The sequence below is a fragment of the Nelusetta ayraudi genome, unplaced genomic scaffold (genome assembly GCF_046127955.1).
Source record: "Nelusetta ayraudi isolate G7.1 ecotype Tasmania unplaced genomic scaffold, CSIRO-AGI_Nayr_v1 ptg000007l, whole genome shotgun sequence".
Taxonomy (NCBI): domain Eukaryota; kingdom Metazoa; phylum Chordata; class Actinopteri; order Tetraodontiformes; family Monacanthidae; genus Nelusetta; species Nelusetta ayraudi.
Window position 1 is genome coordinate 588,570 of NW_027466057.1, and position 14,884 is coordinate 603,453.

General features: G+C 44.6%; 1 protein-coding gene across 1 annotated transcript; it reads left to right on the forward strand.

Moving 5' to 3' along the window:
- The first annotated feature begins 9,863 nt into the window (after window positions 1–9,863).
- On the forward strand, window positions 9,864–11,486 carry bdkrb2 (bradykinin receptor B2). Its single transcript, XM_076017598.1, has 2 exons — window positions 9,864–10,035; window positions 10,439–11,486. The coding sequence occupies exons 1-2, from the start codon at window positions 10,016–10,018 to the stop codon at window positions 11,484–11,486; spliced, it is 1,068 nt and encodes a 355-aa protein (XP_075873713.1). The 5' UTR covers window positions 9,864–10,015.
- The last annotated feature ends 3,398 nt before the right edge of the window (window positions 11,487–14,884 follow it).

Sequence of the window (14,884 nt, forward strand, 5' to 3'; positions counted from 1 at the left end):
GCCTCTGCTTAACCTTTAACGCCACCTTTCACGCCTTTTCTGACAGCGAAAGCAGGGTGTCGATAAAAAAAAAAAAAAACAAGTCGGCTCGCATGCCACGGGCCTTTTTTTCTTATCGCCGCCAAACACAGGAGATAGAGCGGCCAGGGTGAAGTCGGCTGTGCGTGATCTTCCCACAACCTTTAGCATTGCTCCTGCCCGCTGCTTCCCTTTTGTTCCCAGAAGTCCCAGAGGCACTTGCTCAGAGCGGCTGGGGAAGTGAGAAGTGTCAAAAATTCCCTCGGAATGAGCGAGATGAGACGGATAACTCGCCGACCTTCCCCGAGCTAATCGTATGCTAATACATGGTAATAATCAGACTTTCAGGTAAAAAAGAAAAAAAAAAGAGTCTTCGGCGGCAGAGGATTCTCACTCATCAAAAAAAAAAAAAAGTCCTCGCGTCTGAATAATGGATGGTGTTAATTTTGAATCCAGGGTGAAGGGAGTGGTGGGGGGGGGGCAGGTGAGAGGTGTGAAACAAAGGAGACAAAGGCAGGCGGAGGGAGGAAGGGGATTGCCGCGCTGCCTGTGGAGTCTGCGAGGCTTCAGCCCCGACTGTCCGGTTGGGAGTGACAGCCCGGCGATGAGGTGCCGGGGAATGTCTAATGTATGCCAAGCTGCTTAGACACATCGTTTCAAGCTGTCATATCAGCGACGGCTCTATTCCTAAACATAGCCACAAAGGCCAAACTGGCTAAAGGCCAGGCCGACAATGGGACACGTTGCAATGATGTGACCTGCGACAGCAACAACTGACACATGCGGAAGACAGCTGGGATGCACGCAGGTCATTGAAGCGTCCGTCTTCTTTTCTTTTTTAAATCAGCTTTATAAACTATAGCAGTTCCTGGATGTACACAAATACAGGTTTCACATGCTGTCTCCAGTTATCTCAGTTTCTCACAGTAGCCCAGCTCACAAAATAAAATGAGTCACTGGGGAATCTGGATTTTGAGCATGTGAGTGACTGACTCGGTGACTAAGAGGAACACGCTCTGCAGGCTGCAGTATCATGCACACTTGATGTTTGTTACGAGCCCTTGTTTGCTCAGTGATGGTTCACCGCTGGCTATGTGAGTTAAGATTAATGTTTGCAATGCAAATGTATGCGACATCATTTCAGCACAAGACCGTGCAGGTCGTAGACCAAAACAAACCCCTGCAGGTGCACAGCAGCTTCTTGCTTTGCAACATTAGTGGCATAAACTAGATTTTGCTGTCATCGCACAGCCCGCACAGCAAACTTCAGGTCATGTTTATGTTTATTATATTCACATTGTACAAAGTGGCTTGCTGTGGGCTTATGACACAGGGTGGCCAGACACCAGGCGATATAAAGATGTTTTTGTCGGGGCAGGATATCAAGACATCAGCCCGGCTGAGCAGTGGGGAGCTGAAGCCAGGCGTATGTCGGTCGTCCCAGGGTGAATTATCTCGCAGCAGCTGCCCCCCCCCCCCCCGCAGCGCCCGGGCAGATGATGGAGACGCAGCAGCGTGGCGCATGTGTTTGTACGATTTGTTTTTTTCCCAATCCGTGGCATTTGAGCGTTGTCAGAATTAACAATCACGTTTTCAATCACGAATGAAATGGAAACAGAGACGTGTCCTCCTCAGAGCCACAGTCCCGCCACTCGCTTGCCTGATTAGAAGCAGCACCCAGGGCTTCGGAGCGAAACACCAGTTACGCCGCGTTTGCATCACCCATAATCGACTTTGATGCCGCTTTTGATAGTGATTGCTCGAGTGCACCGGCAAGAATGAGGTTTTGCTCCCCAGCCCCGTGATGGCGCAAGCTGGGGGTTTCTGGACAGCGGAAACAGCCCAACACTGACATTTTAATTTTTCCTAAGACTTGATGAAAACAGATACTTTATTGAGGTCTTGAATTCTGTAAAATCCTGCACAATTCTTTCCTCCATTTCTTCCATCACCTGAGGCCACCTGAAGTTCATGCAAGGTTTGCGTGGGGAGGCTAATAACTATTGTTTGTGGAGGTTGTAAACAAAGGGCTAAACACGCCTGTAGGTTTTTTGGTTGTTTTTTTTTTGGAGCTGCTCCACCGGGGCGAGAGGAAAAGAAAATCTTGGCGAGCATTACACACACCAACAGTGGCAATCCGGCTGAGTGAGCCAGTGAGCTGTCAATCAAAACAAGGCCTGCCACGTCTCCTTTCCCACGGTTTTGAGAAAAATTTCAACCCACAGAATAAACAGTTTCTGACCAAGGACTTTGTTTTTCATTTTGGTGTCATGTGGATTATGGTTGGCCAGGTGCTGTAAAAGACCCCCAGGCTGTCTTGCCTCCGAAATGAAGCCACTCTCACCACAGCTGCCCCTGTCGTCACCTCGGTGCCTTTGTCAATTTATCTGTGTCCAGCACGCAGGCAGAGATCGCAAGATTTTTTTTTATCACGTGTGCGATTCAGATCTGGCTTAATACCGCCACGTGACGGCGAACCGAGTCGTCATTATTGCGACTCCGCCTCCCTCTAATGCCACGGCTGCCGTGGAGAAAGATGTTTTATTGCCGCCTCCCCCCGGTGACGGGAGCTCAGCGTCAGCCCGTCACCCGCGGAAGACAGGAGGCCCTTTTCTTTTTGATTTACCGCCGGCGCTGAGTGACAGCCGGGCCGACCCCTCACTCTGCGGCTGTCGAGGCAACAAAGCGGGCCTGTCACCGCCGCCCGCACGATACTAACCCGCCGTTTTAATGAGCGAGCCGCCCTTTAAAACCAGGATGGATGCGGCTCCGCCCACCCGCACCCTCGGCCGCGTAACGCGTTCGTTACTATTTTATAACACGGGCAACATCAACTTGCTTTAAATGACCTTGCGGTTCCAGAAGTATTTACAAGGTCGCCACTGTGTGCCCCCTCGGGAGAGCCGCCACCGCCGCCGCCACGCCGCTGTCGATTTCATGCTCATGATTGGATCTCAGGGAGCCTGTCACCATGGAGACTGGCATGCATCACTCCGGATGTTTGATGTGCACGTACAACACACCCAGTTGGCAGCCGGGAGCAGAGTGGAGGGCACTCCAGGGTCTAATGCACTGACGAAGGGAACAAGGCCACAACAACATGATGAAGAAGCGGAAGAAAATATATATATATCAAAAAAAGGGGGCATCGGGGCTGATGGAGAGCAAAAGGTGAAAAAACAGCTCTGTGTGTTTCTCTATGAGGTGATGAATGTCTGTCTGTGCACCGTGATAGCGGAGCCTGATCAATACTGATCTCTTTCCATGTCAACGCTCCACTCTGAAACCTCTGGAATGGCGCTTGGGAGACGTTTCCTCCACTTGGCTGTTGTTTCACTCACAGCTGCTCTGTGAGCCGCCAGCCGGCCGGCTGACGAGTCCTGGCACCTGTGACATGAACTTTGAAACGCTTTCATCGTCTGTGTGTTCTGCCGTTGAACCACCGAGTGAAGGCAAGTGTTTGATCAGTTGCCAGTCCGGGGTGTTTTCTGCAGCTGCCGGCTGAATATGAAGTCCTGCACTCAAAACTTTGCTTTACTTGAATATTCTTGAAGAATGTGAGATGGACAACATTTGAATCGCACAATTTTATTTGAAAAATATGGACTTGACTAATCATGTCTTCTGCACCTTTACCAAATTTCTGTAGATGTTTTATTCCATAATAGGCTCTTTCTCTGCACCACTTTTAAGTAATTTTTCACTCAATTGTTTCATTACTGTACATTATCTTACCCCCGATGTCTGGTGGATGTATCTAAATGTTAAAAAAAAAAAAAAAATGCAAATCTCTCAAATGTTATGACACTGAGTATCTCGCTGTGTTGTGGCTGCTGCGTGATAACGACACTTCAGCCGTCCCCCACTAGAGGGCACCGTATCTAACGCTATCCTGCCACCATGAAGCTCTTTGCACAACACAGTGCGCACTAGTCAGGATTAAGCACATCAAAGAACGACTGCTGAGCAGATTTAAAGGTTTGACTGTAACCCATAAAAGTATTAACGCAGCCTCACATCGTTATATTTGGTGCGATGATCTTTTTTTCTTTCATGCAGAGACCAGTCTGAATTTCCTTCTACCCTTCTAGCCTTAATTTGCAATATTAAGGCTCAGGGACTCAATCCTAAGATTTTGACACAAACTAATTAAATTGCACCGAAGATGTTATAGTTATTTTTAAATAATGTTTCAATTTAAAAAAAAAAAAGAGTCAGAGTGTCCTTTCTGTGTGGAGTTTGCATGTTCTCCGGTTGGTGGGTTTTCTCCGGGTTCTCCGGCTTCCTCCCACACTCCAAAAACATGCATGTGAGGTCAATTGAGCACTCTAAATTGTCCGTAGGTGTGCATGTGAGTGTGAATGGTTGTTTGTTTCTATGTGGCCCAGTGATGAACTGGCGACTTGTCCAGGGTGTCCCCTGCCTTTGCCCTAAGACAGCTGGGATAGGCTCCAGCAGACCCCCGTGACCCTGAATTGGAATAAGTGGGTATAGAAGATGGATGGATGGATGGAGTCAGAGTGTCAGGGTGAGAACAGTCACAGACACAGTATTAACCAATCCAAAATAAAACATTATTAGTCATTTGGCATAAAACGAAAATAACAGCAGCAGCAGCGTTTTCTCTGAAGAAAACAGTTCATTTTCTCCCATTTCACACCTTGCCTTGCTGCGACCACAGTTTTTTAATGTGTATTTAAAAGACGCAATGAGTCCCTGAGGGGTTTTTTTCCCAGCTTTTTTCCCCAGCATATGCAAGTTTACAGTCATCATGATGACACCTTGTAGTAGCGAGAAAATTTTTTTTATTTCTCAATAGCACTCGCAGTGACTCACGCAGCAGGCGCTCATATCAGGGGATTACTTAGTTTGGATTTGGAACCGCAGCAACCCTGGCAGATGACTGATTGAAGCAGCCTCCACTTTCTCCCACGTAGTTTACCTCTTGCCGGGCCTTTTCTCCAAACAACCTCCTTGCGAGGAAGCTTTGGCTTTTTCCAAAAATGTCAGGTTTACTCGACAAGTGCATCTGTTTGTTGTCTCGACATGTGAAGTTGAGACGAAGTGAAATCAAACCCCCCAAAATTCTAAACTGACTGGGCTTTTTCACGCGTTTTAATTGGCTAAATTTGCGCTGACAGGCGACGTCTGGCCTTGTTACGGCGCTTCGCTGCTGCTGCCCCGGTGACAAGAAAACACAGCGATTATTAGGCGCCGGGAACATTTCAGAACCCAAAAACAAGCAGCAATAAATGTTGAGGGTTTGACTGGAGCTTCGTCTCGAGGCCGCAGCAACTGAGTCTGAGTCGCTTGAGCGATGCCACACGTGTGGAGTCAAGGGATTGCGGTTTGGAACCAGAGCCAGTGGGGTGGTTGTTTTTTTTTTCTTTGGGGGACAACTCCCAGCGTCGGCGCCCGCGGCGGCTTTCACTTCACTCACGATCCTGCTTCCAGCGGAGGCCCTGATTCCAGCTGACAGCGATGAAAACAGTGTGTAAACCAGGCGGCTGGAGCTGTTATGAAACAGACAGACGAGGGCGGGATCGGTTTCGGGGTGATTCAATGACCGCAGGCTGGAAAAACTAGAATAAAGGGAGGGTAACGCAAACCCTGAAAGAGACGAGCAGGAGGGGACAGGAAATGAGTTGGGTTTTTATTTTTCTTTTGGAAGAAGAGCAGGAGCCTCGCCGCCCCCTCGTCCAGACTTCTCAAGTGTCACCATCGAAGTTATAGGCTCAAATGCTCGCAAAAGTCGTAGTTGATGATTTATATATGTTTTTGTCTTGTGCTTTTATGTGATATGCTTTATATAACAGTAGCTTGTGATGCTTAAAATGGGAATATTATCATTGTTAAAAAGAAAAAAAACAACTGTAACCTTGTCTTCAAAACAAGGCCAGAATAAACCAGACTAAAAAAACCACATGCCCCCTACAACTGAAAAAAAAAGAGAATTTGGAAATGTTTTCTCAGTGTCTTCTCTATATTTTTCCTTTGCTTGGTATAACAGTTTGGTTTGCTGCCCAGTTGAATGTCTGTCATTAATCTTGCAGGGCAGCTGGATCACTTCCAACTCTAAAATCTTGTTCATCCATCCTGCCAAACTCCAACAGAAAGATTTTTTTTAAGACGCTCTTAAATCATGCATTATTATTATTATTATTATTATTATTATTATTATTATTATTATTATTATTATTATTTATGTATTTATTTATTTATTTATTTTATTATTTTATTATATTTAACTTTATTATATTTAATTTAATTTAATTTAATTTAATTTAATTTAATTTTATTTAATTTAATTTTATTTTATTTTATAACAAGGATTGCATAATCAATCAATTAGATAAGAAGCTGCGACACAACCAGGAAACGACTGCTACAGCCACCCACACCTGCTCTTCCTGAGCAATCAAGCCCAGTTGCTCATCATCAGCTTATCAGCACACGGTCGGTTAGCATCAGCTGCTCTCTGCCCTTCAGTCACTGGCATGATGTCACCGCCGTCTCAGAAAAAGAAGTCTGCCAGTTTGACTTTTAATCTTTTTTCACAGTTTCTGTTCTGCTTTCTCTGAGCCTGCCAGCAGTTTGCTTTGCGTTCTGACTCATTCCATCCATTACCACCTTCATCTTCTTCTTTGGCCTTTTAACAGGAAACTTTCTTTTTTTTTTGACCTGTCAGAGTCCTGACTTTACTCCTGAGGCTTGTCTGCCAATCGGACACTTCACCTTTACAGTTCACCTATATCGGGCTGTTTAGTCTGATGTCGCCAAGCAACAGAGAGAACTGCAGGTTTATTGAGTGGATGGTGCAAGCAAACGCTTATTTGAGTTGCTCATGCCTTTCCATGGTGTCCAACCAATCTGACCTCTGACCCCTGTTGAAGACATTTCCCTCCAATTTTCCTCCGATGTTGTCAAAATCCCAGTTGGTTAGCAGTTTGTGAAACAGTCAGATCTAAAATTGAACTTCATTGGCTGTGATTAGCGTTTTGTGTTAACCAGCAATTGGACATTGTACCTATTAAAGTGGCTGGTGAGACGACCCTGCAGCCGCTGAATGTTGGCCGCGAGGCAGCTGATACCACTGAGGAAGATAGGTTTTCGTTTGAAAAAAAAAATCTAAATCAAATTTCCCTCGTGCCAGAGGAAACAAAGCTAGTGATGGCCAGCTAATAACGAGGAGACTGGAAACTTCATGGACAGTGGACAGCGGATGTTGCAATGCATCCCCAAGAGCCAACAGGACGTAGTGTTGTAACTTTTGAATGAATGAATTAAGTTTATTGATGATGATAATATTTGATATGTTATATTTACAGAGTTCAAGTATAGTTAAAATAGTTTAATTACTTTATAGGGGTTAGTGTTACTTGAAATGTCCACAAGCCACCTAGAACTCCAACTCCCAGCAGGCTTGGCGCTAACAGGTCGGTACCTATAAAGACTGTTAATTACTCACCGGTGTGAAAAAAAAAAAGAAAAAAGAATAAAAGTTGAAAGAACGGCAACTGAAGGTTTGCTGCGGTGGATGTCGATTTCTGTACCCGTTTTTTGTTACCCTTTTTCCTACATAAACGAAAGTTATTTTGCATCAATACGTCCTCCTGAAATCTTTGAATAGAACATAGTTTAATCAACACGTAGATTATGAAATATTCCTCTCAAGGAGTCGGTCAAGACTGAAGGAAAAAACTTCAAGTAGGCGGGGCAGGAGGAGAAACCATGATTCAATCCCAAAAATTGAATCAATCCTGGTGATTTCACAACCAACATACGTGTTGCGCGACTATTTTTGAAATGTGGATGTGTCATTGCGTCGCACTCATTAGAGTATCTGTTTGATAATTGTGTTACTCAAGCCCCCAAAGCTGGAGCCAATGCCAAGATCAGCCTCCGCTTCATTAAAATAACCATCATGTTGTCATAACAGTTAAATATTAGAGGCATGTGTGTGCGTGCGAAACAGGAAACAGGAAGCAGAAATTCATGCGACACGATCATGTGAGGATGACAGGCTGTTTTAAGAGACAATCCAAAAAGATTTTCAGACGTTTGGTCATTGTTGTTTTTTCATGTTTTCATGTTTCATGTTCATTTTGTGGCGTCAAACGCCACAAACACACTTCTTCTCTGGCAGCACTCAAAGCTGGGAAAGGCATTTACATATATATATATATACATACATACATATATAAACATTGATGTTAATAAATAAACGTTATTTCTATCTGAATTGGAGAGTGTGGAGATTGACTATTCCGCGGGTCTCTCACTCTGCCACGCCGCGCTCCCCCCTCAATACTTCCTGATTTGGTTTCCATGACGAATGAAGTGTCACGTCGGGCTGGATGATGAAGTCACATGACATGCACACGCACCTCCATTAGAGCCCATTAGCCCCGGCGTAAATCTCCTAATGCCCCCTTTTTTTTGTCTTCCTGTTACAAATCTCCGCCGTTTGTGTATTATGTGGCAGGCGGGAGCAACAAATCATGACAGCGGTGATGAAATAATTTTATCAATTTACGGTCATGAAGTATGAGCTAATGCAAAAATTGTATTTAAAAATCATTTGCAAAAAGAAACATTTACGAGAGAAAGGTAATTTCAGTTGGCAGTTGTAACTTTATTTTATCTTGATCGCTGCGAGTAACATTAGCTGTGTTGCCATTACCCCCACAATTGCACAAAATGTAAATATCGCAATAAAAACTGGTAATGGAAACACCTAAACTTAAAAAAAAACCTCTCAAATATCGCTAGAAGGTTTTGACGCTCTCATGAGGTGGTTTTACAGACAATCGGACGTCGTAAGTGTCGTGGAAACACTTCTTTCACATTTACACGGCGGCGGTCGTGATGTACAGGGTCACGTGACCGGTTTACTTTCAAGTGAAAATGGCACGTTATGTTTGGATGGAGTAGACAGATTTTTTTTTTATTTAAGTGATCAAAGAAACAAATATAACAACCATTCTTGACAGCAAACAACATCGAAATGCAGATTTATCGCAAATTGTTTTCCATCCTCCTCCTTGTGGGGTCTCGCGGGACGAGAATTGTTCTTTGTCGAAATGTTAGAAATATCGCTTTTATTTTTCGAAAAACTCATGGAAACGCAGCTATTGTTTGACTGATGCAGCTTCCTGTCACGTGGTTCATGCTTTTTTTTTCTCTAAAGTGTTCTTATTTGTTTCCCGCTCCTGACTAAACATTTGTTTCACGATCGTGCACCTGTGCACACCTTGTCATATAATGTGCTCAACTCCTAAAAAAAAAAAAAACCTCTCCTCTCGAGGGGCCCTATAGGGCATTTCGAAAATGAATTATCTTTTGGATAATTGTCTTTGTGAAATATTTGAAAATTGTGTGTAGTATAATAAACAACGAGAAAAAAAAAACAAGCTCTCAAAAATCCTGCAAAATGGCAGTGCAAAATTGCGTTGACTTAAATACCCCCGGAGCTCATGCATCACAATACATTCCATAGGACTCACTGATGTCTGAGGCCACAGTAGTTTTCTAGATCCGAGTATCTATTTTACCCTTATACATGAGAAAGAACTTCAGTAATTCCTGCTGTTGTCAACACTACAGAGGACTCCACCATAATTGTATTTTTCCTGATTTCCAGATTGAGAGGAAATAATAAAAGATCCAATAAACCGCATGACCTGATTGCATGGCGGCTAAATTCTTTTGCACCCCTACATTGGACTCACATATATAAAGTGTATGTACTGATTTTCTAGCCAGTGACAAACAGACGGCCGGACCAGACAGCAATTTGTGCTCCTGCTGGAGGCGGACAGTAAGCAGATCCAAATGGGATGGGAGGGTGACGTGAGTCTGCATCTGCGTAATTGCAGCTTCCTTTAAGAGCCTGCGAGTCACAGGCAGACGCGGCAGAGCGAGCGAGGCAAGGCACGGCGGAGCAGGAGCCAGGCAGGAATCCAGAGGCTCCACATCTGGACTAACTCAGGAAAGAATGACTCTTCCACCAACAAGGTGCGTTTACACTTTACTCGCTCTGTCTGCGCTGTGAATACATGGGCTTCATTTGACATAAACAACGGCTTTTTTTTTTTTTAAACACGTGACTGAGAAGAGTGCAGTTGCCAAGACAAGCTCGTGTTTTAGCAGATAGAGATAGCAGAGAAAGCAGGTGGGATTTGCTCAGATTAAATCAAGACCATGACTGCAAAACATGACTTTTTTTAAATGTAATATTCCTGGTTAGAATGAGAATGGGCCAAAAAAAAAAAGGAGGAAACTAAATGTGTCTTTCAGAAAATCGGTACAAGTTGAGACCTTTAAAGTTCTTTCAACTGAGAAATCACAGATTCTGGTTCACCCCAATCTGCTCACTTTCTTCCTGTTTTCCTTGTTGCCTCCCCCCCCCCGACTACAGCACCCCAGGCTTCGACACCACAACCTCGTATGGAGACCCGCTCAACCCCAACAGCACCCGGTGTGGTGAGACGGCCACCGATCTGTGGGAGTGGCTCTACGCCTGGCAGCCGCCCTACATCCTGCTCATCACGGCGCTGGGCATCGTGCTCAACGTCTTCGTCCTGGCCATCTTCCTGCTCCACAAGAAGGCGTCCACGGTGGCCGAGATCTACCTCAGCAATCTGGCCGTGGCCGACCTGGTGCTGATGTGCTGCCTGCCATTCTGGGCCGTCAACATCATCAACGAGTTCAACTGGCCCTTCGGCCAGTTCCTGTGCAAGGCCGTCAACCTGGGCATCAAACTCAACTGCTACAGCAGCATCTACCTGCTGGTGCTGGTTAGCATCGACCGCTACGTGGCGCTGGTGCACACCATGTCCTACGGCCAGATGCGCCGTCCCAAGCACGCCAAGCTGGGCTGCCTGATGATGTGGGGCTTCGGTTTGCTACTGAGCATCCCAGACCTCATTTACCGGAGGGTGAAGCACATCCCTGAGTACGAGGTGCACGCCTGCACGTTGGACTATGGGGACGAGACGGTGGCGCTGCTGTGCGACGGCTTGATGGTGGTGTTCAGCTTCATGATCCCTTTCTTGATCATCTCGCTGTCCGTCGTCAAGATCATCCAGGCGCTGAGCGTGAAGGCCGTCGAGAGGATCAACGCCGAGAGGACAGAGCGGCGGGCCACCACCCTGATGCTCGTGGTCCTCCTGGCCTTCCTCATCTGCTGGGTGCCGTTCCACGTCACCACCGCCCTGGACATGCTGTCCCGGGCCGGTGTCATCACGTGGTGCCACTTTTCCAACGTGGTGGAGATCTGCAACCAGTTCTTCACTTACCTAGCCCTGTTCAATAGCGTCCTCAACCCCGTGCTTTACGTCATCGTAGGCAAGAATTTCAGGAAAAAGGTGCGGGAGGTCTTCCAGCAGTGGTGCAAGAAAAAGCGAAAGCCGCCGTTTTCCGAGTCGATGCATTCACATCTCTCCACGCTGAAGACCCTGGCGTGAAAGTCTAATAATATGACCAGTTCACATTATTCTGTCAAGTTCGTCATTTGGGCTTGTACTGGATAAAAATAGCTAATGATGCAGCTCAACATCGATAAAAACCTGTGGACCAAAGCAGCAAATGTTTTCTTGAGCTGTTAAATTGTGTCAGAATGTATTTAATGAATGTTTCCTCCAAGTATTGGAGTGTATATAGTATTGTAAATATAATATTGGTTTCCATAAACTCATAAGCGACAGTATTGTATTGAATGTTATGCTATGAACTCCAGAGTCTGATTTTCAAAATGTCCTCTTTACGTTTCTCTTCAAAACACTGAAGGAACACAAATGGCCCCAAATTTGCCGACCACTATTGCTGACTGCATTTAGCAAAATTGACAAAAAAGTTGCACATTGTGCCTTCAATTAACTGGTCAATCTATTTAAGATAATCTGAAAGTCTTATCGGCAGTATAGTGCACCAACTTACAAGAAAATGTGTGTTTTTGTGCTTTAACAAACAAGCGTTCACATAGTGGACGCCTACGAGCCGGTAAATGCTATCAATAACAATAACAAGGACGAATCCATCTTTAACAGGAATCCCCCACATACTGACTTCGGACTTAAAGGTATATATAGTTATACATATACACATATCTACTGTATATTGTACATAATGTATCTGCTTCTCTTTATACTTGTCAAATAAATCACGTAATTTGTTTTCCACATTTGCCCTTCATTCATTTTCCGATGTGTCTGAAAGTTAAATTGGGCACACACAGGCAGGGGAACAAAAAAAAAAAAAGTGATTTCTGGTGCGTCTGACTCAGTGTCTGCGGATTAAAAAAAGGGATTCGGTGAAAGATTTTCCAGCCGTGACTCACAAACACGCTTGTTTTCGTTGGCTGCGTGGACATCGACATGTCGCAACACACACACTCCTGGCCGCGACGCTATTAAACAGTCCACTGTTGATTCACTGTGGCTTGTGGCCATGGGTCCATCCCCACCCTTGCAAACTGAGGGGATGCCATGCCAAATGGGAAACCTTTGTTAGGCCTATAATAAAAATAAAAAAAACCAACAACAAAACAAAACAAAAAGCAGAACTCCCATAGCTTATTTAAATTAGAAAGTCAAAAATAAAAGTAAAGATACACACAGCTGTTCTTTCAGTGTATTTTAGTCCAGGAAAAAGCTGCGGTGCTTTTCAAATGGATCTAAAATATCAGTAAGTGGAGAGGATGCTCCAAAACAGAATCCTGACCAAACGTTTGGATAGTTTAGGCCCTATGAAGATTTTACTATTTCTTTTATTTATTCTGAAATAAAAATGGGAACGAATAAAACAAATAAAAACGAGATTTCTTGGAAATCCTGTAGTTCACTTTCTTACTTGAGCAAACGTGAAACGGTTCATGTGAAACTACCTTTAATTGAAGAATTGCTCTTTTCTTCTCAGATACAGAGAAAGGTGAGAGGATGGATCAGACGTGGTTCAGGCTGGAAGAGGTCTGGGATGATGTTGCATTTTGGCAAAAATCCTGAAATGCACCTCCAGATAATTACAGAAATCGAGGTGATTACACAGCAACCCGGGCTCTGAGCACGAGTAGCCGTGATTTAAATGAAACTACCAGCAGGCCACCTATTACCACGTCTCTTCTGTTTTCATAAAAACTACTACTGCTGCCCGGGTTCTGCAACAGTTCAACATTGTTCAGTTGAATGAACTATGATATTTTTGGTAAACTGTGGATTCCCGGTGGTGACAGCCCAGTTGTGGCTGCAGCAAGCACAGAACTCCCTGTACTCCATTATCTGAATCTAGCCAATGGTCTGTGGTTAGGGTTTTGTTTTTGGGTTTTTTTTGTGCGACAAAAGCCCTATATTTAAGTGAAGGAAAAGATGATGTGTCTGGTAAAGAAGAATAAAATTTTGGGAAAACAGAATAAATTTGTCACGATAAACATGTATGTATTGCAATAATGCATGTATTCTCCTGCGTTCAGCGCAGTGCCCCTGTAAAAGGCTCGATTTAAGTCGTCACTTAACCACCAGCAGTGCAAACAAAACCAGACGTTCTCATCCGAGAGATTTCCCGTCTTCTGAGCACGGGGCAGCATGTTTGCTCTGCCTTAACAAAGACTCCCATGTCGCCCTCCATCACCGAGCGCACACTGCACACACGTGGGGACCAAACCGAAAGGTTTCACTCGGTGAAATGTTTGCCCTCTACGTTTTCTTGGGCGGAAAAAAAACCCTTCCTGTATGCTTTGACGGAAATGGTGTGTCACAGCGTCCAGGTCCCACACAAGTCCGTTAATGCCGCTTGACCGCCTCCTGGTTTCAGCTCTTGCTGTCCAGCTGCCGTCGAGCACTTTGTTTTAGCTTGCCAGTATCATTCTTTGCATGAAATCTCATTCTGGTGGAAGATAAGAGTGGCCCTGCCGGGTCCGCTTGTGCCTGGGTTGCTGGAGCCCACGTCTTCCCTTCGCTGGATCGCTCAGTACAAAGCCCCGGAGACACGTCATCTGGTTTTCAAGAACCTAATCAACTGACAATAACGTAGATGGCTTCATCCTTTTGACCTTTTAGTCTTTGCTGCGTCGCAACAACCGCAGAGGACAGTGACGTTTCACTTCACTGCTTACATCAGTGTCAAACATCTCTTGCAGTAGCGTTTTTTTTTTTGTTTTGTTTTTGTTTTTGTTTTGTTTTTCAGAAAATAGCTGCTCATTCGAAATGGCGTCAAGCCACATATTGCATTAAACACTGACCTGTTTGCTTATCATTTGAGTTCAAAGGAATGTGCTGACGACATGACATGAATTCCAGCGTTTTATTTCTTATATACAATTTTCCCCCCTTTCGTTCTTTTTTCCTTTTTTTATCTTTTCTTTTCTTTTTTTTCTTTAAAAAAAAAAACACACAGCTATGGCTTTCTTCTATGACCATGTTAGTCGCCAATATGTCCTATGATGCTGTCTGACCGCTCTGACTCACAAACTCAAACAAAGCAACACTGGACTTTCGGCTAAACAAGATGATTTATTAAAGTTCTCGTCCCGGGGTGTGGAAGAATGCAACTCTATATACAAAAACACTGCGAACAGATGTCTCCTCCGACTCAGTGTAAACTCCGCCAGGAGCGACGCTGCACACAGATAAGCCCATCGCAACAGTTGTGCATCTGTAGGTAAGACATCTTTATATTTTGTCCGTGTGTGTCTGTGTTTGTTTGTTTGTTTGAGTTTTTACATTGGTTGAGAGAGATAATCTTTTGTTTTTGAGATGATATAGAACAGCAAATCCAAAGAGCTCAACAGATATTAAATATGCGTCTTTTAGCGGGAACTGTTTAGTTCTTGTTCAGTTATTGAGACTTGCCGATGAGTCACTACTACAGG